General features: G+C 39.1%; 1 protein-coding gene across 1 annotated transcript in view; it reads left to right on the plus strand.

Annotated features, from left to right (window-relative positions):
- PPA1 (inorganic pyrophosphatase 1) overlaps positions 1–16,747 on the plus strand; it is a 29,751-nt gene extending 13,004 nt beyond the window's left edge. Inside the window, exons 3-11 of the mRNA XM_015147456.3 lie at positions 1,055–1,108; positions 1,938–2,057; positions 4,954–5,040; positions 5,952–6,078; positions 9,850–9,977; positions 10,241–10,326; positions 13,248–13,317; positions 14,671–14,713; positions 16,396–16,747. Coding sequence (XP_015002942.1) covers positions 1,055–1,108; positions 1,938–2,057; positions 4,954–5,040; positions 5,952–6,078; positions 9,850–9,977; positions 10,241–10,326; positions 13,248–13,317; positions 14,671–14,713; positions 16,396–16,427 — 747 coding nt within the window. The 3' untranslated portion in view covers positions 16,428–16,747. The remainder of the gene's footprint in view (positions 1–1,054; positions 1,109–1,937; positions 2,058–4,953; positions 5,041–5,951; positions 6,079–9,849; positions 9,978–10,240; positions 10,327–13,247; positions 13,318–14,670; positions 14,714–16,395) is intronic.
- The last annotated feature ends 6,877 nt before the right edge of the window (positions 16,748–23,624 follow it).

Genomic DNA, 23,624 nt, shown 5'->3' on the forward strand with positions numbered 1-23,624 from the left:
TTGAAAAAAAAAATAGTATTCTGAATAATTAAAGCTCAAGTTTAAATAACCTATGCCATATTTAACTCCAGTGTGCAAAATGGGTTGGCAAAGTATGGTTTGTTTTTCATTATGTTTTTAAACTGCACATCTGAGAATTTACTCCCTGAATATATCCATTTTATAGTAGTCAATTTAAGGCTATAAGCCAATTACAATAGAACTATCATTGATTAAAATATTTTTAGAGCATATTCTCTTATCTTCAAAGTCAAAGACCTTTTGAGGGGGTCTTTATTTCTAAAAACAGCCAAATTGGGAGAATAATATGGATAATGAAGCTGATGAGTTTTGTTTGATGCTAAAACTAAAGTATGACCAAGTAATTAGGCTGACGGAGGTTCGCCTTATAAACTAAAGTATGATCAAGTAATTAGGCTGACTTGGGGTTTGTCTTATAAACCATCTCTGAAATGGAGGCTCTGAAAACATTTTGAGTAATTGCAGTGTCTCTGAAGGAAATAACACTGGCCTTTGGAGAGTGTTTTGAAGATGGTCTTCTTCAGAGATACAGGTTCTGTTATGTTTATTTAAGAACTGTTTCCTTCCTAGGAACATTCTTTCCACTGTCAATTTTTATTCTGAAACACTTAAAGCATACAGAAAAGTTAAAAGATTTATATAGTAAGTGTGGGCGAGATGGCTCACACCTGTGATCCCAGCACTTTGGGAGGTAGAGGCAGGAGGGTCACTTGAGGCCAGGAGTTTGAGACCAGCCTTGGCAACATAGTAAGAGCTTGTCTCTACAAAAAATTTAGAAGTAAATAAAAATTAAGAAGAACTATACAGTAAGCAATCATATACTGACCACCTTGATTCTATAATGAATATTTTCCTATAATTGCATTATTTCTTCATCCATCATTCTCTTTTTTTTTTTGATGCATTTTGTTGAAAATCCAATTGACTTCAAAGATCTGATACAATGAACAGTTTGACTTTGGAAGAAATAGTGCATGCTCCCTTAAAGAACAAATTGGCTCCTGTGACCATCTCACTTTCTCTGTTTTTTCAGGATGTGTTCCACATGGTAGTTGAAGTGCCACGCTGGTCTAATGCAAAAATGGAGGTAATATTTCACTTTACATTTGAGTGAGACTTAGGATATTGGTTTTGATCGAGTCACACTGACTTGATCAAGGATGAACCATCTGAACTCCAAGGTTTTTCTCCATCTGGTCCCAGTCTGTTTTCTAGTTGTATCTCCCATTGCCAGCAGTCTTCCCTTTGGGCTCCAGCTAAACTCAGCTGTTTACAAATATGCCCCAAACTTTTCTTCCCAACATCTTTGCTTCCGATGTTCCCAAAACCTAGAACTACTTTTTCTCCTCTTACTCTCTGTAAGCCCATCACTGACCCCTCTTTAGTCACCCCAGCCACAGATACTCTCATTGGAATTTCAGTTGCATGGTGTTAGTTTCTTTCTGACGATACCTACCATCATTGCCTTTTTGTTATGGATATTTATAACATTTTATACCACATACTTTTTTACAGTAATCACATTTTTTGTGTGTAATAAATACCCGAGTATTTGAATAATTTTAAATTCTGTAAAGGAAAATAAAATTGGATAGTATTTATTTTGCCCTTTTAATAAAAATTACAATATTTTTATTACTCAAACATTAGAATTTATTCCAGGTAATTTTAGTCTTTGCTTTCTAGAATTAGTAAATGTTCTTCTTCCCTTCTTGATAGTTCCTTTATACCTCACATAACCTTTCCACTTAGTGGCTGATTATGGAAGCACCTTAGTTCAATTATAAAATTGTTAGGGATAGAATATCATTAAAGTGGAATTAGGGAACATAGATACCATAATTCATTTCCTCAGATCCTTATTTGAATAGTATTTCACATCCAAATATGCAACGATTTGAAATTTTTTATTTCAGATTGCTACAAAGGACCCTTTAAACCCCATTAAACAAGATGTGAAAAAAGGAAAACTTCGCTATGTTGCGAATTTGTTCCCGTACAAAGGATATATCTGGAACTATGGTGCCATCCCTCAGGTATGTCTTCATGCAACTGCTGACAATGTACTTTTTAACTTACTAAATATTAACTTACTGCTATTCGTAAAAAAGATTTGAATACCTGTGGAGAGTTTTTTCTATGGTAGATTTTAAAAACATAAGAAGGGATAATTAACTCATTTGAATGCTTCCTTAAATAACTTATTTTCAAGATAAACTGAAAGGTAAATATTTACAATGTTTAAATTCAGATTTGAACATTTATTCTTTTCTGAAATATTTTTTCTTTTTTGGACTGGTTGTAAGCTATATAAATTCTCTACAGACCAAGTTGCAAGTCTATTCAGTCAAGAAAGAGTGTATGGTAGTAGTCAAAAGCACTGATTTTTGGCACCAGACAGACTAGAGTTCAAATCCCAAGATGGCCACTTCCTAGCTTATCTAACTTGCCTCACTTTCTTTCTCCTTGAGACGTTAATATTGCCTCCCTGAGCTATTCACAGTATGTAGGTGGTATGGTTATTTCAAAAAATAAAGCCTTAACACCTGCACATACAAGCTCTCATAACTGCTGACTTTTATGTTTAGAGTCTTGATTCCCTCTTCTTCAGGTCAAGCTCTTTGTGGTAAAGTAATGAGGGGATCCTGTTTTCTTAAATAGTCAACCCTTTGAGAAGGGTTGTTTACCAATTTATTCCTGGCACAATGTCAGTATGTAGCAGGTTCTTATTTAATATTTGAGTGAAGAATCACTAGGATCTTGTCTATAATGAGTAAATGACATCTATTTAATTCTGGTTTGGCTAGGCCAGTGCTGTGGCACTTAAAATTTAATGCTGAGACACTAAATAAACATTCAGTTGAATTTGTTGATAAATGGTTTGTTTTTATTAACAATGAAGTCTGTTAAATGGAACCTACTATGAAACAACCTATAAGATAGTAGAACATAGGTCTGACCCATCTGGCTTGTTAGGTAAGCACAAAGTCATTTGTTTGTCTTAATTACAGTGTTTCACCTTATACTTTAATTGATTTTTGTTGTTGTTGTTGTTGTTGTTGTTTTTGAGACGGAGTCTCACACTGTTGCCCGGACTGGAGTGCGGTGGCGCAATCTTGGCTCACTGCAACCTCTGCCTCCCAGTTTCAAGCGATTCTCTTGCCCCAGCCTCCTGAGTAGCTGGGATTACAGGCACCCGCCACCACGCCCAGCTAATTTTTTGTATTTTTATTAGAGGTAGGGTTTCACTATATTGGCCAGACTGGTCTCAAACTCCTGACCTTTTCATCTGCCTGCCTCGGCCTCCCAAAGTGCTGGGATTACAGGCATGAGCCACCACACCCGGCCTCAATGGATTTATTAATAGTATTCAGCCTTGATATATCATCCTTGTAGGAGAACATTGCTGAAATACTATTCTGTGGGTTGGATTTTGCTTTCTTAATGTTGGATTTGTTAGATGTGGTCTTCCTTTATCACCCTTCTCATTTATCTTTTGCCTTTACTCCAGCTGAGTAGCCAAAAAATCCAAGTAATGTGTTCCAGTTGGAGGCAAAAAGAACCAATAGCAACAGCTACATTTTAAACCTAACATCCTGGCTAGCACAGGCTATCAGTGTTTTTGTGAGATGTTCTGCAAGGACTCTGGCTTACAATTTAGGAAGGAAAGAAAACCAGTCATGTAAAGTTCTGAAAAATCCTGATTAAATGTTTCAGTCTTGACTCCTGGTCAGTGATGATACTTTTAACATCAGAACGTAACCTTTTGGCTGGGTGTGGTGGCTCATACCTGTAATCCCAGCACTTTGGGAGGCCAAGGTGGGAGGATCACCTGAGGTCAGGAGTTTAAGACCAGTCTGGCCAACATGGTGAAACCCCATCTCTACTAAAAATACAAAAATTAGCCAGGTGTGGTGGTGTGTGCCTGTAATCCCAGCGACTCAGGAGGCTGAGACAGGAGAATTGCTTGAACATGAGAGGCAGAGGTTGCAGGGAGCCAAGATTGTGCCACTGCACTCCACCCAGTCTGAGCGACAGAGCAAGACTCTGTCTCAAAAAAGAAAAAGAACATAACCTTTCCATCTTACTATTCTTGCCTACCTACTTCTGTTTTGGGAATTTATTATAAAGAAAATCTAAGACCAGGTACAGTGGCTTATGCCTGTAATCCCATACTTTGGGACACCAAGGTGGGAGTATCACTCGAGCCCAGGAGTTTGAGACAAGCCTGGGCAACATAGTGAGACCCTGTCTCTACCAAAAAAAAAAAAAAAAGAAAGAAAAGAAAAGAAAACACACACACACACATTTTTGTGTGTTTTATTTTCTGGTTTTTTTTTTTTTTTTTTTTTTTTTTTTGAGATGGAGCCTCACTCTGTTGCCCAGGCTGGAGTGCAGTGGCATGATCTAGGCTCACTGCAACCGCTGCTTCCTGGGTTCAAGCGATTCTCCTGCCACAGCCTTCCAAGTAGCTGGTATTACAGGCATGCACCACCACGCCTGGCTAATTTTTATATTTTTAGTGTATACAGGGTTTCACTGTATTGGCTAGGCTGGTCTCGAACTCCTGACCTCAGGTGATCCACTTGCCTCAGCCTCCCCAGCCTAAAACCACACATCTTTAAAGTAAACATTTCGGTCTATATTTGTGTTTTCCCTGTTGTCTCAGTTATTAAGTAGTTGGCTTTTGCTTGTTTAAAATAGGATCATTATCTGTTTTAAAGCTTAAATTTAGCATTATATGTGTAGTAGGAGCTACAACATTTAATTGAAACTATTGTGCGTAGTTAAGATTCTTACATGTGAATAAAGAACTAAAACAATGAGATAAAAAATAGCTGAAGAGTCATAGGATGTTATCTATTATTCTCAACATGATCCATTTTGTCCATATGTATAGGAACGATATACACTAAGTATTATTTTTTTCAGACTTGGGAAGACCCAGGGCACAATGATAAACATACTGGCTGTTGTGGTGACAATGACCCAATTGATGTGTGTGAAATTGGAAGCAAGGTAATGAAATGTGACGTTTTTTTCTTTAGTGTTGAGAGATTAATGAAGTATACCAAATTTCATACTTTAAAAAATACTGTGAATAAAATGGATGAATATTAGTGAAATAATGATGTCTCTTTGGTATTAAAGGCTTCTCTTGCATTTTAAGCATTTGTATATTATAATTTGTACATTTAAACCTAGTCTGGAAAAACAACGTGTCTGTGTATGTGTGATTGAACATATATCTGGAAAAACTGGACGTGTTCTGCATTGCTTTAGAAGATGGATAATTAGTCAATAGGTGAAAGGTACCAGGAGGGAAATTCCCTCTCAATCCATGGCAAACCTTGCCTAACGATTTAGAGTGATCAGTAAATTGACCCAAACCAAATAACCTCTTGAGTTGGAGATTCATGGTAGTAATTCCTCCATCAAGGAGGGTTGTTCTAAGATTCTGATTATAGTTATTTCTTTATGTCTCTCTCAGGCTCAGAGAAATAGTAAACAACTAAAAACAAAGTTTTCATTTTGTTTTTTAAGTCATAAACTTTTTAAGTCATTGTATGACTTGCTTAACTCAATGACTTTTATAAAATAAAAGGTAAAGCATATTAAGATACATATTTGAGACTATGGAGGACTATTCTTCAGTATAATCAATGATAGTGCAAAAAACATTGATTACCCTGAGCTATGTACTGGTTTCCCTATGACCTAGAAGAAAATAGGACCTATAAGTCCTGTTTTCAACTTCAATAGGACTGATGAAACATTTACTTACCTAGGTTTTTAAAATTTGCTTAAAGAAACAGTCTCCAGGTAAATTCACAAGAACTTGGCCTCTTTCTTACTTCCTGTTAGCCAAGTAAAACCGTCTTCTAGAGTTTCATTCTGTAATGTTGTCCTGACTTTGTCTATTGACTCAGGTATGTGCAAGAGGTGAAATAATTGGCGTGAAAGTTCTAGGCATATTGGCTATGATTGATGAAGGGGAAACCGACTGGAAAGTCATTGCCATTAATGTGGATGATCCTGATGCAGCCAACTATAATGGTAAGAAAATTTGAAGAGTCTGAAGTCTTTCTAATTAATTCATAAACACCACCAAACTTAACCTGTAATGACAGAATTGTAAGCCCATTACTTCAAACTATTAAAGGATGGAGGAACAAAGCACTGTTCAAGCATTATTTCTATGACTACTTGTAATTAACTAAGTACACTTTCTCCTTCATTCCAGAACAGAAAAAATCTGGTAAGTTCTTACTGTTTCTCTGTCCTTTCCTTCCCCACATACCAGCACTCAGTTGCTATGTTTATTTATTTTAAAACATTTAATTGAGATATTCACATATCAAAGAGTCACCACTGTAAAATGCACAATTCAGTGGTTTTTAGTATATTCACTAAGTTGTACAACCATCACCACTGTCTAACTGCAGAACATTTCATCAGCCCAAAAGGAAATCCTGTGTCCATGGGCTATCACTCTCTGTCCCGCTTCCCTCAGTCCCAGGTGACTGCGGATCTATTTTGTGCCTATGGATTTGCCTATGCTGTCATTTCATGTAAATGGCATCATATAGGTGGCCTCTGTGTCTGGTTTATTTCACTTAGTGAAATAAGTGTTTTCAGAGTTCATCCATATTGTAGCATGTATCAGCACTTCATTCCCCCCCCCCTTTTTTTTTTGGTGCTAAAATTTACATAACATAAAATTCACCATTTTAATGAAAGTGTACACTTCAGTGGCATTTCATTCATTCACAAGGTTGTGCAGCCATCACCACTAGTTCAAGTCATTCCCTATTCCCTCCTCCTCTCCAGGCCCTGGCAACCACTAATCTGCTTTTTGTCTTTATGGAGTTGCCTATTCTACCTATTCTAGGTATCTCATACATGGACTGGTACAATATGTGGATTTTTTTTGTTGTTGTTTCTGGTTTCATTCACTTAGTATAATGTTTTCTAGGTTCATCCATATGGCATATTGTAGCATCTGTCAGTACTCCTTTTTATGGTTGAATATTATTCCATTGTGTGGATATACTACATTTTGTTTATCCATTCATCAGTTGATGGACGTTTGGGTTGTTTTGACTGTGTAATGCTGCCATGAACATTCCTGTACAAGTTTTTGTGTGGACTTATGTTTTTATTCTTGGGTACATACATAGGAGTTGCCAAAGCTAGAACAATTTGAGCAAGAAAATAAAGTAGTATTTTAATATAACCTGGAACATAAAATAAATATCCATGAGTCTCTACTGACATAAATAAATGATTGAATAAATAAACAAATGAGGAAGAATAGATAAATCTCAAAGCAGAAGAATTCCAAATAATTTATGTAGATACTCCCTTCTCAAGGAGGTCCTTAATTGTGAGCTGTGCATGGTGACTTCCTTCCAACGAGTACAACGTGGGTAAGGGACAGGAGAGAATGACTTTACAGCACAGAAACTTGACAAACACTGCCTCAGCCAGGTGATGGAGGTCAATGTCAGCAGTGATAAGAGTCACCTTGAGAGCATGTTCCCTCAAAATGATGTGATGTATATTTGCATCTGTGTTAATTCATTGAAGAAGGACTGGAAGAATGCCAATCCTTTAACGTTTCGTTTCAATTTTGAAAGGTGAGAGTGCATTCACACCATCTGTTCACTAACTTGGTGGTGCGGCTCTGTTCTGTAGGTCGGTGCCTGCATTTCCAATGTACTTCTTATACAAGAGAACTTGGCATGCTGTGGCCATGATTAGTGAAGCCAAGCCCGTCACTCTGTCAGCACTCATTTACTAAGGCATTATTTCCCTGCAGTTCAGGTTATTAGAACCGTGAAAACTTTCTTGGGGTGGCTGGTCCCATGGTGCAAGTAGTATGCAGCTTTCCCTAATGTCAACCTAAGGCAGTATCTATTGTCCATCCTGTAGCTTGCCCCTGTGCATCTCTTCCATTTGCTGTCCCTGGGTTGCATGCGTATAACAAAATGTTAAACTTCAGTGTTTTCCTGAGTTCTGTGAATCATTTTAGCAAATTAGGGAACTTAGGGAGAGGATTGTGAAAACCCCCAATTTATAGCTGATCAGTCAGAAGTACAGGAGGCATCTGAAGTGGGGCAGTCTTATGAGACTGGGCCCCTAACCTTTGAGATCTGATGCTAACTCCAGGTAGATAGTGTCAGAATCACACTGAATTACTGAGCACCCAGTTGGTTTCTGAATAAATGGAGAATTGGTTTCTGGTATTGGAAAACATCAACATTTGCATGTTGGATTTCTGGATTTCCAAATTATTTCTGTATCAGGTGACACATTTTATGTAAATTATAAGTTCTTTGAAATTTACTAGTGCTTAAACATTGCCCAGTGCATTCTGTAAAGTTTCCGTACTTTTAGTGATACTATGATAATGGAATGCATGCTATTCTTTACGCAGATTATAAATTGGATTGAATTATAAATCGGCCGGGCGCAGTGACTCATGTCTGTAATCCCAGCACTTTGGGAGGCCGAGGCAGGTGGATCATGAGGTCAGGAGATCAAGACCATCCTGGCTAACACGGTGAAACCCCATCTCTGCTAAAAATACAAAAAAACTAGCCAGGCATGTTGGTGGGCACCTGTGGTCCCAGTTACTCAGGAGGCTGAGGCAGGAGATGGCGTGAACCCAGGAGGCGGAGCTTGCAGTGAGCCGAGATCCAGTCTGGGAGACAGAGTGAGACTCCATCTCAAAAAAATAAATAAATTGGATTGAAGCAATGTTATCTTATACAAATATAAATAAGCTTTTGTTGTTGTCAAATGTATTTCTCTTCCTCATGATACTTTTCCTAACTGACTTTTTAGCATGTGTATCTCTGTTTGCTTGCATTGTGCAGGAGTTTGTTATTTAAAGTGCAGTTTGATGACATTGAGGCTAGCCATTGTTGATGGCTACACAGAAACTTAAAGTTTTTTAAGCAGTACACTTTTCTGTCAGCCAGAACTAAAGTATTGTTATATATAGTGCCTGTACTATCCAGCAAAGTCTAGTCACATTTAATACATAACCCAACAATGGATATCAATCTAATCTATTTTTCTTATCTTTTAGTACGTAATAGTGTTGTGATTCTCTGACATATAGCCTCTGCCTCTGGACCAGGGATAGTACCTCAAGCCTGTAATCCCAGTGCTTTGGGAAGCCAAGGCAGGAGGATTGCTTGAGCCCAGGAGTTTGAGACCAGCCTGGGTAACATGACAAGACCCCATCTCTACAAAAAATTTAAAAATTAGCTGGGCACGTGCATGCTTATAGTCCCAGCTACTCAGGAGGCTGAGGTGAGAGGATCACCTGAGCTCTGGAGGTCAAGGCTGCAGTGAGCCTTGTTCGGGCCACTGCATTCCAGCCCGGGTGACAGAGAGAGACCCTGTCTCCAAAAAAAAAAAAAAAAAAGATAACCTCTGTCTTTTTCAGTATCTTGTACACTTCTCATAGGAATTATCTACATTTGCCAAACTGGTTGTTTCATTATGTAGCCACCAGCTGTTGGCCCTTACCTAACAGAGATTACTATTGTACTGATTGTTCTCTGTACTTAATGTTAGAGATATTTGGAGACACTAGATGATTTCCTTTCAATGTATGGCTTCTCTTCTCAACAAGGGGCTTCGCTCCAACATTATCTTGAACTTCCATGATAAGTCATTCCACAGCTCTTTCAAAATAAGTACTTGGAATTTTTGTTGAATGTGTAATTATTTGTGCATCTTGAAATCTGCTTATTCTCTTTCTTTTTTAAAAAAATCATTGTCACTGTCATCTTATGCTTCTTCTCTTCTTAGATATCAATGATGTCAAACGGCTGAAACCTGGCTACTTGGAAGCTACTGTGGACTGGTTTAGAAGGTATAAGGTTCCTGATGGAAAACCAGAAAACGAGTTTGCTTTTAATGCAGAATTTAAAGATAAGGTAATATGTCATTCAGAACTGTAGCTTTAGGCTCATTTCTATTGAGACTTATAATTTAACCATATTGTTACTATCTAAAGATTCATAAAACAGAAGTCTGGAAACATAACACAGTCTTGGTGTTTATTCACTTTAATATTCTCTTCCATTTTTAGAATAAGGAAATGATTCAAAAGAGACAAATTATCAGGCTTTGGGGAAATGTTGATAATAGGAAAAGAATACCTTTTTATCATTGTAATGCAAATCTCTTCAAATTATAGGACTTTGCAATTGATATTATTAAAAGCACTCATGACCATTGGAAAGCATTAGTGACTAAGAAAACGAATGGAAAAGGAATCAGTTGGTAAGTGTAAACACTTTGCATGTTTAACACACAAAGCAGACCAGCTTGCAGAAGAGGTTTTAATAATCATAAGACACTGTGCTGTTACTTTCACTTAGAAAAGAGATACAAGGCGGGGTGTGGTGGCTCACAACTGTCGTTCCAGCACTTTGGGAAGCCAAGGTGGACGGATCGCTTGAGCCCAGGAGTTGAAGACCAGCCTGGAAAACATGGAGAAACCCTATCTCTACAAAAAGTACAAAAATTAGCTGGGCATGGTGGTACACACCTGTAGTCCCAGCTACGTAGGAGGCTGAGTTGGGAGGATCACCTGAGCCTGGGGAGGTTGAAGCTGCAGTGAGCCGTGATCGTACCACTGTACTCCAGCCTGGGTGACAGAGTGAGACTCGGTCTCAAAAAAAAAAAAAAAAAAGGAGAGAGAGAGTATGAGAAAAGGCTAATGTACAGAAATAATTCTCCCAGAAATCTTCTATTCTGTGTCAGGATAATGTCCTATAAAATGAAAACACTGTCCTTCAAACAGAAGAAAAATGGAGAAGAGTTATATATATTTGTGTAAAATTGTACAATCCTAAGAGTTGGCATTTGGCTGGGTGCTGTGGCTCATTCCTGTAATTCCAGCACTTTAGGAGGCTGAGGCAGGAGGATCACTTGAACTCAGGAACTGGAGACTGTGGGGGCAACATAGTGAGACCTTATCTCTACTAAATATTAAAAAAAACTAGCCAGGCCTGGTGGCGCTTGCCTGTAGCAATGCTGAGGTGGGAAGATCACTTGAGCCTTGGAGATCAAGGCTGCAGTGAGCTGTGATTGCCTCACTGCACTTCAGCTGGGGCAACTGAGCAAGACCCTGTCTCAAAAGAAAAAAAAAAAAAGGAAAAAGATTTGGCTTTTAAGTTAACTTCTCTATTTTTTGGTATCTTAACGATTTCTATGAAAATGGTCTTAATGTATGTTAAATAACAGGTAAGCAAAGTTTATTCATTTTTCATTTTGATGGAGTATTTCTTTGTTGTTGTTGCTGTTTGAGACAGAGTCTTGATCTTGTTGCCCAGGCTGGAGTACAATGGCACTATCTCAGCTCACTGCCACCTCCACCTCCCGGATTCAATTGTTTCTCCTGCCTCAGCCTCCTGAGTAGCTGGTATTACAGGCGCATGCCACCATTCCTGGCTAATTTTTGTATTTTTAGTAGAGACGGGGTTTTGCCATGTTAACCAGGCTAGTCTCGAACTCCTGACTTCGTGATCCACCTGCCTTGGCCTCCAAAGTGGTGGGATTACAGGCGTGAGCCACCATGCCCGGCCTTGATGGAATATTTCTAATTGGGCATATATTATATTAATACTATAATGACTAATATATAGGAAAACTTGAACTATGGATAAACAAAAAAATGTATTTTTAAAATATGATCCATATTTTAGACTAAAGTGGGCTAAAAAAACAAAAAACAAATTAGGATTGTATTATATATACGGCTTGTCTTATGATTTTTAAAATTTAACACTATATAATAAGCATTTCCTCATGTCATTAAAAATATAATTTTTTTTTAGAGACAGGGTCTCTCACCCAGGCTGAAGTGCGATGTTACTGTAATAGCTCACTGTAACCTCAAAGAAGTGATCCTTCTGTCTCAGCCTCCCAAGTAGCTGGGGACTACAGGCACAAATCACCACTCCCAGATGATTTTTAAATTTGTTGTAGAGACAGTGTCTTGCTATGTTGTCCAGACTGATCTTGGCCTCCTGGCTTCAAGTGATCCTCTCACAGTCCAGCCTCCAAAAGCACTTAGACTACAGATGCAAACCACCATGCCCAGTCTAGAAAGATCATATTTTAATAATATAATATTCCATCTCTGTATAATATGTTTTATGGATAAACCTTTTTATGTTTTATTTTTAAATCCCCTGCAAAGAAGGATAAACTATTTTTAATCATTTCTTATTATTGGACATTTTAGTTACTTGCAATTTTTCACTATTATTAATAGTGAAATAGTATATGGTAAACACCTTTGTAAATTACCGTTTCAGTCTTGAATTGGGTTCTTAGAGGTGGAATTTCTCTATCAAGACCTACGAGCTTTTTAAAAGGTTTTGGATACATTTTACAGAATTATTTTTCAGAAAGATTGAACCAGGACTCCTGCCAGAAGTGTCTGTTTCAGATGTCTCACCAGCACTACAGGAACTGGGTTTTTTTTTTGTTTGTTTCATTATTTTTTCCAATTAAGAAAGATATGTTTCTCATTTTAATTCACATTTCTCAGCTATTTCAGTGAGAGTTACAAAGCATTCAATCTCAGTTTGTTTGCCTTCCTTCCTTCCTTTTCTCTTCTCTTCTCTTCTCTTCTCTTCTCTTCTCTTCTCTTCTCTTCTCTTTTCTTCTCTTCTCTTTTCTTTTTGTGACAAAGTCTTGCTCTGTCTCCAGGCTGGAGTGCAGTGGCACGATCTCGGCTCACTGCAACCTCTGCCTTCCAGATTCAAGCGATCCTCCTGTTTCAGCCACCCAAGTAGCTGGGACTACAGGCACGCGCTACCATGCCCAGCTGATTTTTGTATTTTTAGTAGAGATGGGGTTTCACCATGTTGGCCAGAATGGTCTCAATCTCTTGACCTGTGATCCGCCTGCCTCAGCCTCCCAAAGTGCTGGAATTACAGGCGTGAGCCACCGTGCCCGGCCCAATCTCAGTTTCTTAAATCCGAACTTGTTAAGATGTTTGAATAAAATTGATCACAAGAATAGCTATGCCTTGCCAGAATAAATAATTAGAATGTTAAATGTACGTGAAAAAGCTTTTGACTAAACTAAACTTGAACATTACCTGGTCAACCACTTTCAACTCAATTTTTAACTCTTAAGAGATAATTTTTGTTATTTTGTCTTATGACTACTTTTGTTTTATTTAATAGCATGAATACAACTGTGTCTGAGAGCCCCTTCAAGTGTGATCCTGATGCTGCCAGAGCCATTGTGGATGCTGTATGTAAAAGTTTCCTTTAAAAAAAAACCTGGTTGCTAAAAACTATGATGCTAAATGGGGAGAGGAAGTACTTGTTTCAACAAATACTTGAGTGCCTTTTGTATGCATATTACTGTGTGGAGTCTTGAAATTAGAAACCATGAACACATACAAGTGGCCATTGACTGAGGGAGAAGCTGAGGGAGTGATTCTAATCAATCGTAAGTTGGACAGATAGCATGGTAGTAAAATTTGTAAAACTCAAAATGGTTCCAGAATGTACCAAGTAACCTGTGTGCCTATAACCCATCATAAGCCACTTCCACAAAAGAACCAATGGGAATTTACTTACTTGGTTTTAGCAAGGACTGAGGAAGGTATCAAAGTTTTAGGTGCCATTGCAGGAATGATTTGTAACCTAAGAAAGGCTTTCATGTGAGGTAGTAAAAGCACCCATCAAAGCAATAATTTTGCTTTTGTACTATTTTTAATTATTTGATTTGGATTTACCAAAAGATTGAATGAGATCATCTTAAATTATTTTCATTTATAATACTAAATAAGGAAAACAAAAGAAAATGAGGTCTGACTTTTTTATTGCCTTCTTAATGGGGTGGAAGAAGGAAAAAAGGACAATTTAATGATGAAACCAGTACATTTAGATTTATCTTTATTTATGTATGAATCCTGACAAAGTTGAGATAAATAAGAAAAATTGTAAGGGAAAAGCCAGTGGTTAGCTATCATAATTTTTCAGTGAGAACACTTTGCCCATATTTTATAAATATGTGTGTATATATAAAATTGTTATATATGCATAAATCGGTTTTTTCGTATTAATTATTCTCCATGTCATAAAAAGTCAAGAGGCCTGAATTTTTTTTTTTTTTTTTTTTTTTTTTTTTTTTTTTTTGAGACGGGTCTCACTCTGTCGCCCAGGCTGGAGTGCAGTGGCGCAATCTCGGTTCACTGCAACCTCCGCCTCCCAGGTTCAAGCAGTTCTCTGGCTCAGCCTCCCGAGCAGCTGGGATTACAGGCGCCTGCCACCACGCCCAGATAATTTTATTTTTAGTAGAGACGGGGTTTCACCATGTTGACCAGGCTGGTCTTGAAATCCTGACCTTGTGATCCACCCACCTCGGCCTCCCAAAGTGCTGGGATCATGGGCGTGAGCCACTGTACCATCCAAGAGGCTTGAATTTGTTAGCATCTCAGCACTAGAGCAAACTTTCTGTTATTCCTATATATTACAAATTATGTTTAGATCCTAAAATTTGGGATAGTCCAGATTCTCCTAAATTTTTGTCAGTATACCTTTTTAGCTTTTTAAAAAATGAGATTAGACTAATAGATTTTAATATTTTATATTTTAGTTACCACCACCCTGTGAATCTGCTTGCACAGTACCAACAGATGGTAAGATTTCTATTCCAGTAAAATTTCATTAAAAATTACACAGATGTATGGAAAAATTATGTTACTTTTATTTTTAGTTGACAAATGATAATTATATATACTTATAGCATACAGTGTGATGTTTTGATATATGTTTACAATGTGGAATGATTAAATCCAGCTAATTAAGAAATCATTACCTCACATACTTAATCATTATTTGGTGTGTGGTAAAAACATTTGAAATCTACTCTTAGCAATTTTGAAATAGACATTACAGTCACCATTCTATGCAATAGATCACTAAAGCTTATTCCTTCTGTCTAACTAAAACTTGGTACCCTTTGACCATCACCTGCCCTTTCCCCATCCTTCAGCTCCTGGCAACCACCATTCTACTCTCTACCTCTATGAATTCACCTTTTTTATATTCCACATATAAATGAGATCATGTGGTATTTGTCTTTCTGAACCTGGCTTGTTTTTTGACACAGAGTCACCCAGGCTGTCACTCTGTCACCCAGGCTGGAGTGCAGGGGCGTGATCACAGCTCACTGTACCCACAACCTCCCCAGGTTAAAGTGATTCTCTCATCTCAGCCTCCCAAATAGCTGGGACTGCAGACACGTGCCACCATACCTGTCTAATTTTTTTATATTTTGTAGAGATAGGATTTCACCATGTTGCCCAAGCTGGTCTCGAACCAGGTCTCGAACCAGGCTGGTCTTGAACACTAATCAGGCAGGGTTTCGCCATGTCACCCAGGCAAGCGATCCACCCACCTTGTCCTCCCAAAATGCTAGGATTACAGGCGTGAGCCACTGCACCCAGCCACATACATATTTTTAACATATCACATACACAGGAAGAGAGGGAAGAGAGTGAGAAATGTTTTTAGAATTCTGTAGTGTGCGTGGGAAGGAAGATGAGCTGCTACATATCACCTTTAGTGCCACACTGTATCAGAGCGGTTTCCAAACCATGACCCACTGTGCCCCTCTGAGTTCCGTGGAGGTGCCTGCTGGACGTTGGAGGGGACCCTGAGTGGGCTGATCTCCACATTCCCATCTAGCCACAGGCTGCTTCACCCAGAAAACAGTTCTCTCCTCCTTAGATGTCAGAATTCTCTGTAAGATTTTTCTGGTAAGAAAATGATTCTGCCACTTAAAAAAAACAAATTTGAAGGCTGGGTGTGATGGCTCACGCCTGTAGTCCCACCACTTTGGGAGGCTGACGTGGGCGGATCACTTGAGCCCAGGAGTTTGAGACTAGCCTGGCCAACATGGAGAAACCCTGTCTCTACAAAAAAATACAAAAATTAGCCAGATGTGGTGGCACACGTCTGTAATGCCAGCTGCTAGGGAGACTGAGGCACGGGAATTGCTTGAACCTGGAAGATGGAGGTTGCAGTAAGCCATGATTGCTGCTACTGCACTCCATTCTGGGCAAGAGAGTGAGACCCTGTCTCAAAAAAAAAAAAAAAAAGTTTGAAAATCACACTATACAATTAGCATGAAGTGTAAGAAAGCCCAAAAGAAAACACATGCATGTGCTGTAGAGAAATTTTGTATGTATGTCCATTCATTTTCAGGTAATTCATAGTAGAATTCATTAAAGCAAGTATATTAGTCTTTGTTATATGTTAGGTGTAATTTTGATTCTTAGCAGGAATTCTAATTTGTTTTTCTTTTCTCCGAATACAGTGGATAAGTGGTTCCATCACCAGAAAAACTAATGAGATTTCTCCGGAATACAAGCTGATATTGCTGCATCGTATTCATCTGGATGTATTAGATGTAAAAGTAGTAGCTTTTCAAAGCTTTAAATTTGTAGAACTCATCTAACTAAAGTAAATTCTGCTGTGACCAATCCAGTATACTCAGAATGTTATCCATCTAAAGCATTTTTCAAATCTCAACTAAGATAACTTTTAACACATGCTTAAATATCAAAGCAGTTGTCATTTGGAAGTCACTTGTGAATAGATGTGCAAGGGGAGCACATATTGGATGTGTATGTTACCATATGTTAGGAAATAAAATTATTTTGCTGAAACTTGGTTTAGGATATTTTTATTTTAATCTGAAGCCAACATTAAGTAGGTATGGGTACTTTTTGGTGTTTGTTTTCTGTTGATAGTCTTATAATTCAAATGTATAATTATTAGACAAAAAAAGAAACCCCTTATATTTATAGTACTCTTGATACTATGCTCTAGTGCCTAAGTCCTAGCATACCATTCTAAAGCAAAAGCTTTTAAATTTATATCACATTAGCAGAAAGCACAATGTTGCTCACCCTTTGAAGTTATATATTAATAGTTATTTTTTTACTTCGTCAGTCAACTAATTGAACCCTTAAGTCATTTACATTATATTCTAAGTTATCAGCTGAACAAACCAGAGTTTGAATGCCAGCCTGTCTTCTTACTAGCTCTGTAATCTTAAGTCAGTTACCAACCACTCAACTTCAGTTCCCTCATCTGTGAAACAGACATTATTCATGTGATGGCATGTAGCATACATTCAGATTTTTTTTTTTTGAGACAGGGTCTCACTCTGTCACCCAGGCTGGAGTGAATATAGATTCACATGTAGTTCTAAAAATAATTCAGAGATAATTCAAATAATTCTGTACACCTTACACTGTTTCCCCTAAAAGTAACATTTTGTAGAACTATAGTATAACAACCAGGACATTGACTTTGATATAATCTACCAATCGTATTCAAACTTCCTAGTTTCACTTGTATTAATGAATATTTCTATGATGTGTTCTATATAATTTACAATTCTATCGTTTAATCACCTATGTAAGCTTATGTGTCCTATAAGATACTGAACAGTTTCGACACCACAAGATCTCTCGTGTTGCCCTTTTATAACCACACCCACCTCCCTCCTGTCTTCCCCACACCACCATCCTTAACCCCTGGCAACCACTAATCTGTCCTCCATTTTCCTATGATTTTGTCTTTTTAAGAATATTATATAAATAGAATCATACAGTATGTAACCTTTTGGGATTGGCTTTTCACTCAGTGTAATTTCCTGGTAGTCCTTCAAGTTGCCGCATATATCAATGTTTCATTCTTTTTATTCATTCCTTTTTATTGCTGAGTACTTTCCATGATATGTATATGTTTTACCTGTTGAAGGATGTCTGGGCTGATCCAGTGTTTGGCCATTACAAATACAGCTGCAGTGAACATTTTTGTACATGTTTTCATGTCGACATAAAACATTTTCATTTCTCTCAGATCTCTAGCAGTGTAATTGCTAAGTCACATGATAGATGCATATTTTATGAGAAGGTACCAAATTTTCTAGAGTTATGGTCCAATTTTACATTCCCAACAGCAATGTTGGAGTGATTCAATTTTTCCACATCCTTGCCAGCCTTTGGTTTGTCTTTTTTTTTTTTTTTTTTTTTTTTTGAGGCAGGGTCTCACTGTCACCCAGGCTGGAATGCAATGGCACGATCTTGGCTCACTGCAACCTCCACCTCTCAGGCTCAAGCAATCCTCCTGCCTCAGTTTCCCAAGTAGCTGGGAATACAGTTGTGTGCCATAATGCCCAGTTAATTTTTGTAGAGATGGGGTTTTACCATGTTGCCCAGGCTGGTCTCAAACTCCTGGGCTCAAGTGACCCACCTGCCTCGGCCTTCCAAAGTGCTGCTGGAATTATAAGTGTGAGCTCCCCTGCCTGGCCTACTATATTGTATTTTAGCCATTCTGTTGGGTATGTAGTAATATCTCATGGTAGTTTTAATTTGCATTTCTCTAATAGCTAATGATGTCAAACATCTTTTCATGTGCTTGTTTGCCACCTATATATCCTGTTTGGTGAAATGTCTGCTCATGTCATTTACTCATCTTAAAATTGTATAGTTGCTTTTTTAACTGTTAAGTTTTGGTTTGCAAATATTTTTTCCCAGTCTGTAACTTGTTCTTTCATTGTTTTCACATGCTGTTTCACAGAGCAAAATCTTACCATCTTACTACATTTTCCTTTTATGGATCATGCTTTAGGTATCAAGTTAGAACTCTTCCTAGCCCTAGATCGCAAACATTTTCTCCTGTGTTTTTTTCTAAAAGTTTTATAGCTTACATTTAAGCCTATGATTCATTTTGTGTTTATTTTTATATAAGGTTTATGGTTTAGGTCTAGATTCATTTTTTCCTATGGATGTCCAGTTGCTCCAGTGCCATTTTTTTGAAAGCTTATTCTTCCATGGAATTGGTTTGCACGCTTGTCAAATATCCATTGAGCATATTTGTGTGGGCCTATTTCTGGGTCCTCTGTTCTGTTCCATTGATCTGTATGTCTGACCCTCTGCCGATACCACACTCTCTTGATGACTGTAATTATATGGTAAGCCTTAAAATCAAATAGAGAGATTCTTCCCACTTTTTTCTTCTTTGTCAAGATTGTCTAACTAGGGCCTGTGCCTCTTCATATGTATTTTAGAATAAGTTTTGGCTATGTCTATTGTCTATGCCTGTAAAAAATCTTACTGAGATTTTAATAGGCATTGCATTAAATTGACAGATCAATTTTAGTCGTGTGTTTAGACATCTCCTAATATGTTTCTGCTACTAATTTCTAGTTTGGCTCCATTGCGGTCAGAGAACACACTATCATTTCGATTCTTTTATTGAGGTTGTTTGATGGTCTGTCCAGAGTGTTTCATGGGTGCATGTGTTTTGTTATTGTTGGGTGGAGTGTTCTGTTTATGTCAGTGAGATCCTGTTGGTTTATGTGTTGTTCTGATCTTCTATACCCTTGCTGATTTTCTCTTTAGTAGTTGTATCAATTACTGAAATGGAGGTATTGAATTCCCCGATTATAACCATAAAGGCATTTGAACTTTTAGCTCTATCAGTTTTTGTTTAATATATTTTAAGGCTCTGTTATTTGGTGAGTACACTTTAGGATCCTATATATTCTGGTGGATTGAATTTTCTGATTTTTGTTGTTGTTGTTGTTGAGACAGAGTCTCGCTCTGTCGCCCAGGCTGGAGTGCAGTGGCCGGATCTCAGCTCACTGCAAGCTCCGCCTCCTGGGTTTACGCCATTCTCCTTCCTCAGCCTCCCGAGTAGCTGGGACTACAGGCACCTGCCACCTTGCCCAGCTAGTTTTTTGTATTTTTTTAGTAGAGACGGGGTTTCACTGTGTTAGCCAGGATGGTCTCGATCTCCTGACCTTGTGATCCACCCGTCTCGGCCTCCCAAAGTGCTGGGATTACAGGTTTGAGCCACTGCGCCCGGCCCGAACTTTCTGTTATTACATATGTCCCTCTTTGTCACTAGTAATTTTCTTTGCTCTGAAGTCTACTTTATCAGATATTACTATAGCTACTCCTGCATTTTAAAAAAATTACTAATGTTTGCATGGTATATTTTGTTCTATTCTTTTACTTTCAACCTATTTATGTTGAATTTGAAGTGAGTTTCTTATAAGCAGTATAAAGGTGTCACTTTTTTTTTTTTTTTTTTAATCTATACTGCCTCCTTTGCCCCAGAAGTACTCACAGTGGCAGGAGGCTTCTGGCCCTTTCCTGAACAGTACTTCCTTTTAGTCCAACATCTCAGCAAAGCTGCAGTGGTCACCACTGCTCTCTGAGCTTTGCAATGCTTCCCAAGGACCACAAGAAGAAAAAAGATGCCGGAAAGTCAACAAAGAAAGACAAAGACCCAGTGAAGAGATATGGGGCCAAGGCTGAAAAGTAGTCCAGTGGCAAAGTTCGAGACAAGCTCAGTAACCTAGTCTTGTTTGACAAACCTACCTATGACAACCTATAAGGAAGATCCTAACTATAAGCTTATGACCCCAGCCGTGGTCTCTGAGAAACTAAAGATCTGAGGTTCCTTGGCCAGGGCAGAGGTAATTATGGATATGTTAGTACTTTATCCTGTGAGATTTGCTCATCATCTTGGATCTGTAGGTTTGTGTCTTTCACTAGATTTGGGGGATTTTTAGCCACTTCTTCAAATACTCTTTTTTTTTTTTGAGACAGAGTCTCACTTTGTCATCCAGGCTGGAGTGCAATGGTGCAATCTTGGCTCACTGAAGCCTGGTCCTCTGGGCTCAAGTGATCCTCCTACCTCAGCCTCCTAAGTAGCTGGGAGTACAGGCATGCACGACCACATCTAGCTCATCTTTGTATTTTTAGTAGAGAGGGGATTTTGCCATGTTGGCCAGGCTGGTCTTGAACTCCTGACCTCAGGTGATCAGCCTGACTAGGCCTCCCGAAGTGCTGGGATTACAGGCACGAGCCACCACACCCAGCTTCAAATACTTTCTGTCCTACTTTCTGCTCTATTTCTGGGACTCTGATATGAATGTTAGATCTTTTGTTATTGTCCCTTGGGTCAGGAGCTTCTGTTCTTTTTCTTTTTCACCTGGCTGAGTTCTGTTATGTCCTTACTTCATTGATTCTATCCTCTGTCACCTAACTTCCATTTTTGGGGATTTTCTTTTTATTTATTTATTTAGAGACAGAGTTTCATTCTTGTTGCCCAGGCTGGAGTACAATGGCGTGATCTCGGCTCACTGCAACCTCCGCCTCCCGGGTTCAAGCGATTCTCCTGCCTAAGCCTCCCGAGTAGCTGAGATTACAGGCATGTGCCATCATGCCTGGCTAATTTTGTATTTTTAGTAGAGACGGGGTTCCTCCATGTTGGTCAGGCTGGTCTCGAACTCCCAACCTCAAGTGATCTGCCCACCTCGGCCTCCCAAAGTGCTGGGATTACAGGTGTGAGCCACCGTGCCTGGCCAGGGATTTTCTGTATTTTAATTTGTTTCTACCGAATTTCTAATTGACAGTGCACTTTTAAGACAGTTGCTTTAAAATTCATATCAGGATTCACCTCAGTGTTGGCATCTGTTGATTGCTCTTTCTCATATGAATTGTGATTTTCTTGGTTCTTAGTATGATGGGTGGTTGTCAATAGTATTGGAGACATTTTGTCTGTTAGGTTGGGAGACTGTAGGTCCTATTTAAATCTTTTGTTTTAGCAGGCAGCACCCTGTTTAGCTTTGGCACGTGGGTCTTGGTCTACAGTTGTGGTCTGTGGTTCCAATGGCGGTTTAATTTTCAGCAGCTTTGCAGTGTTATCTTGCTCTGCATGGTTTATCCAGTGCTGCTGGGCTCTTGCTTGTTCCTGCTGGTGGTGCCTGAAGTGGCTCATTGTTGTCTCAGTGGTGGAAGGGAGTGTCCCCCAACTGGTCCCCGACCCCTGCTGCTCTAGTGTCTGAGTTGGGGAGAGAGTCTTGGGCCGCAGGAATGAAGAAGCTTCCTGAAGCTTTAGGCCACTTGCTATAGCTCGGTCTTTCCTTCAGGCTCAGCCTGCCCACCTACCTGCCTCTGTAGCTCTTGGTGGAAAAGGTGTCTCAGGGCTTGCAGGGAGGAGAGTCCCTCCCCTGGTTGAGTGTTTCTGGCTCGGCTCCCAGTTGATCTCCCTTGCCAGTGGTGTCAGCCTCACCGGAACAAACCCCGTTTGATCCAGGGAAGGAATGAGCCTTCTGTTGCTAGGTTGAGGGTCAGGAGGCTGGGTGTCAGGATGCATGTGCCTTGCTGTGTGCTGTGCCTGTGATCCTGGGATCCCAAACCAGTTTGCCCTCTTACCACGTTTCAGAGTTCTTTGGTCGTCTGTCTTACCATTTCCAGGGATTATAGTGTGCTTAGCATGGAGTAGCAGGGAAAAACAAATCTATGCATCTTGTCACTACATTCAATTTTTTTTTTTTTTTTTGAGACTCACTCTGTTACCTGGGCTGGGGTACAGTGGCATGATTGCAGCTCACTGCAGCCTCAACCTTCTCGACTCAATCAACTCTTCTGCTTCAGCCTCCTGAAAAGCTGGGACTACAGACACGTGCCACCACCTCCAGCTATTTTATATAGAAGCGGGGTTTCACCATGTGGCCCAGGCTGGTCTTGAACTCCTAGGCTTAAGCAATCTTCCTGCCTAAGCCTCCCAAAGTGTGTCAGCCACTGTGCCCAATCCACATTCGGATTTTTTTTTTTTTTTTTAGATGTGGTTTCATTCTGTCACCCAGGCTGGAGTGCAGTGGTGCAATCTTGGCTCACTGCAACCTCTGCCTCCCCGTTTCAAGCAATTCTGCCTCAGCTTCCTGAGTAGCTGGGATTACAGGTGCCTGCCACCATGCCTGGCTAATTTTTGTATTTTTAGTAGAGATGGGGTTTCACCATGTTGGCCAGGCTGGTCTCAAGCTCCTGACCTCAAGTGATCTGCTGGCCTTGGCCTCCCAAAGTGCTGGGATTACAAGCGTGAGCCACCGCACCCGGCCTGGATTTTAATAATATTTTTCTTATTCCTTTTGTAAGTGCTTCTATTTTTAAATGATGTCTCAGTCATTGTAATATGTGATTTATAAAATGATTCAATTTTGTAGGGGTAAGAAATCAGTTTTCCAATGACGGTTATATAATGTGAGAGACCTCACATGTATTGGCCTGCTAGATAGGAATTACTCATATTATGAAAAGGAAAGAGGATGGAATAGTGCAGGAGGAAATATTAGCAATATTTTTGTGCAAGATCCTCTGTAGAAAGCTGTCACTCCTCTGTTAAAGCAAGGAAATGTATAATACTCATGTATTTGTTTGCTAGTGCTGCCATAACAAAGTGGCAAACAATTGCATTAAACAACAGAAATGTATTGTCTCATAGTTCTGAAGGCTAGAAGTCAGAGATCAAGGTGCTGACATGGCTGTGTTCCCTCTGAAGGGACTGGGGAAGGGTCTGTTCCAGGCCTCTCCTACCTTCTGGTGGTTCCTGGATTGTGGCAGCAGAACTCCAGTCTTTACATGGTATTTCTCTATGTGCCTGTTTGTGTCTAAATTTCCCTTTTGTATAAGGACACCAGAAATACTGGATTAGGGGTCCATCCTACTCCAGTGTGAC

Source organism: Macaca mulatta, chromosome 9, assembly GCF_049350105.2.
Source record: "Macaca mulatta isolate MMU2019108-1 chromosome 9, T2T-MMU8v2.0, whole genome shotgun sequence".
In the NCBI taxonomy this organism is placed as follows: domain Eukaryota; kingdom Metazoa; phylum Chordata; class Mammalia; order Primates; family Cercopithecidae; genus Macaca; species Macaca mulatta.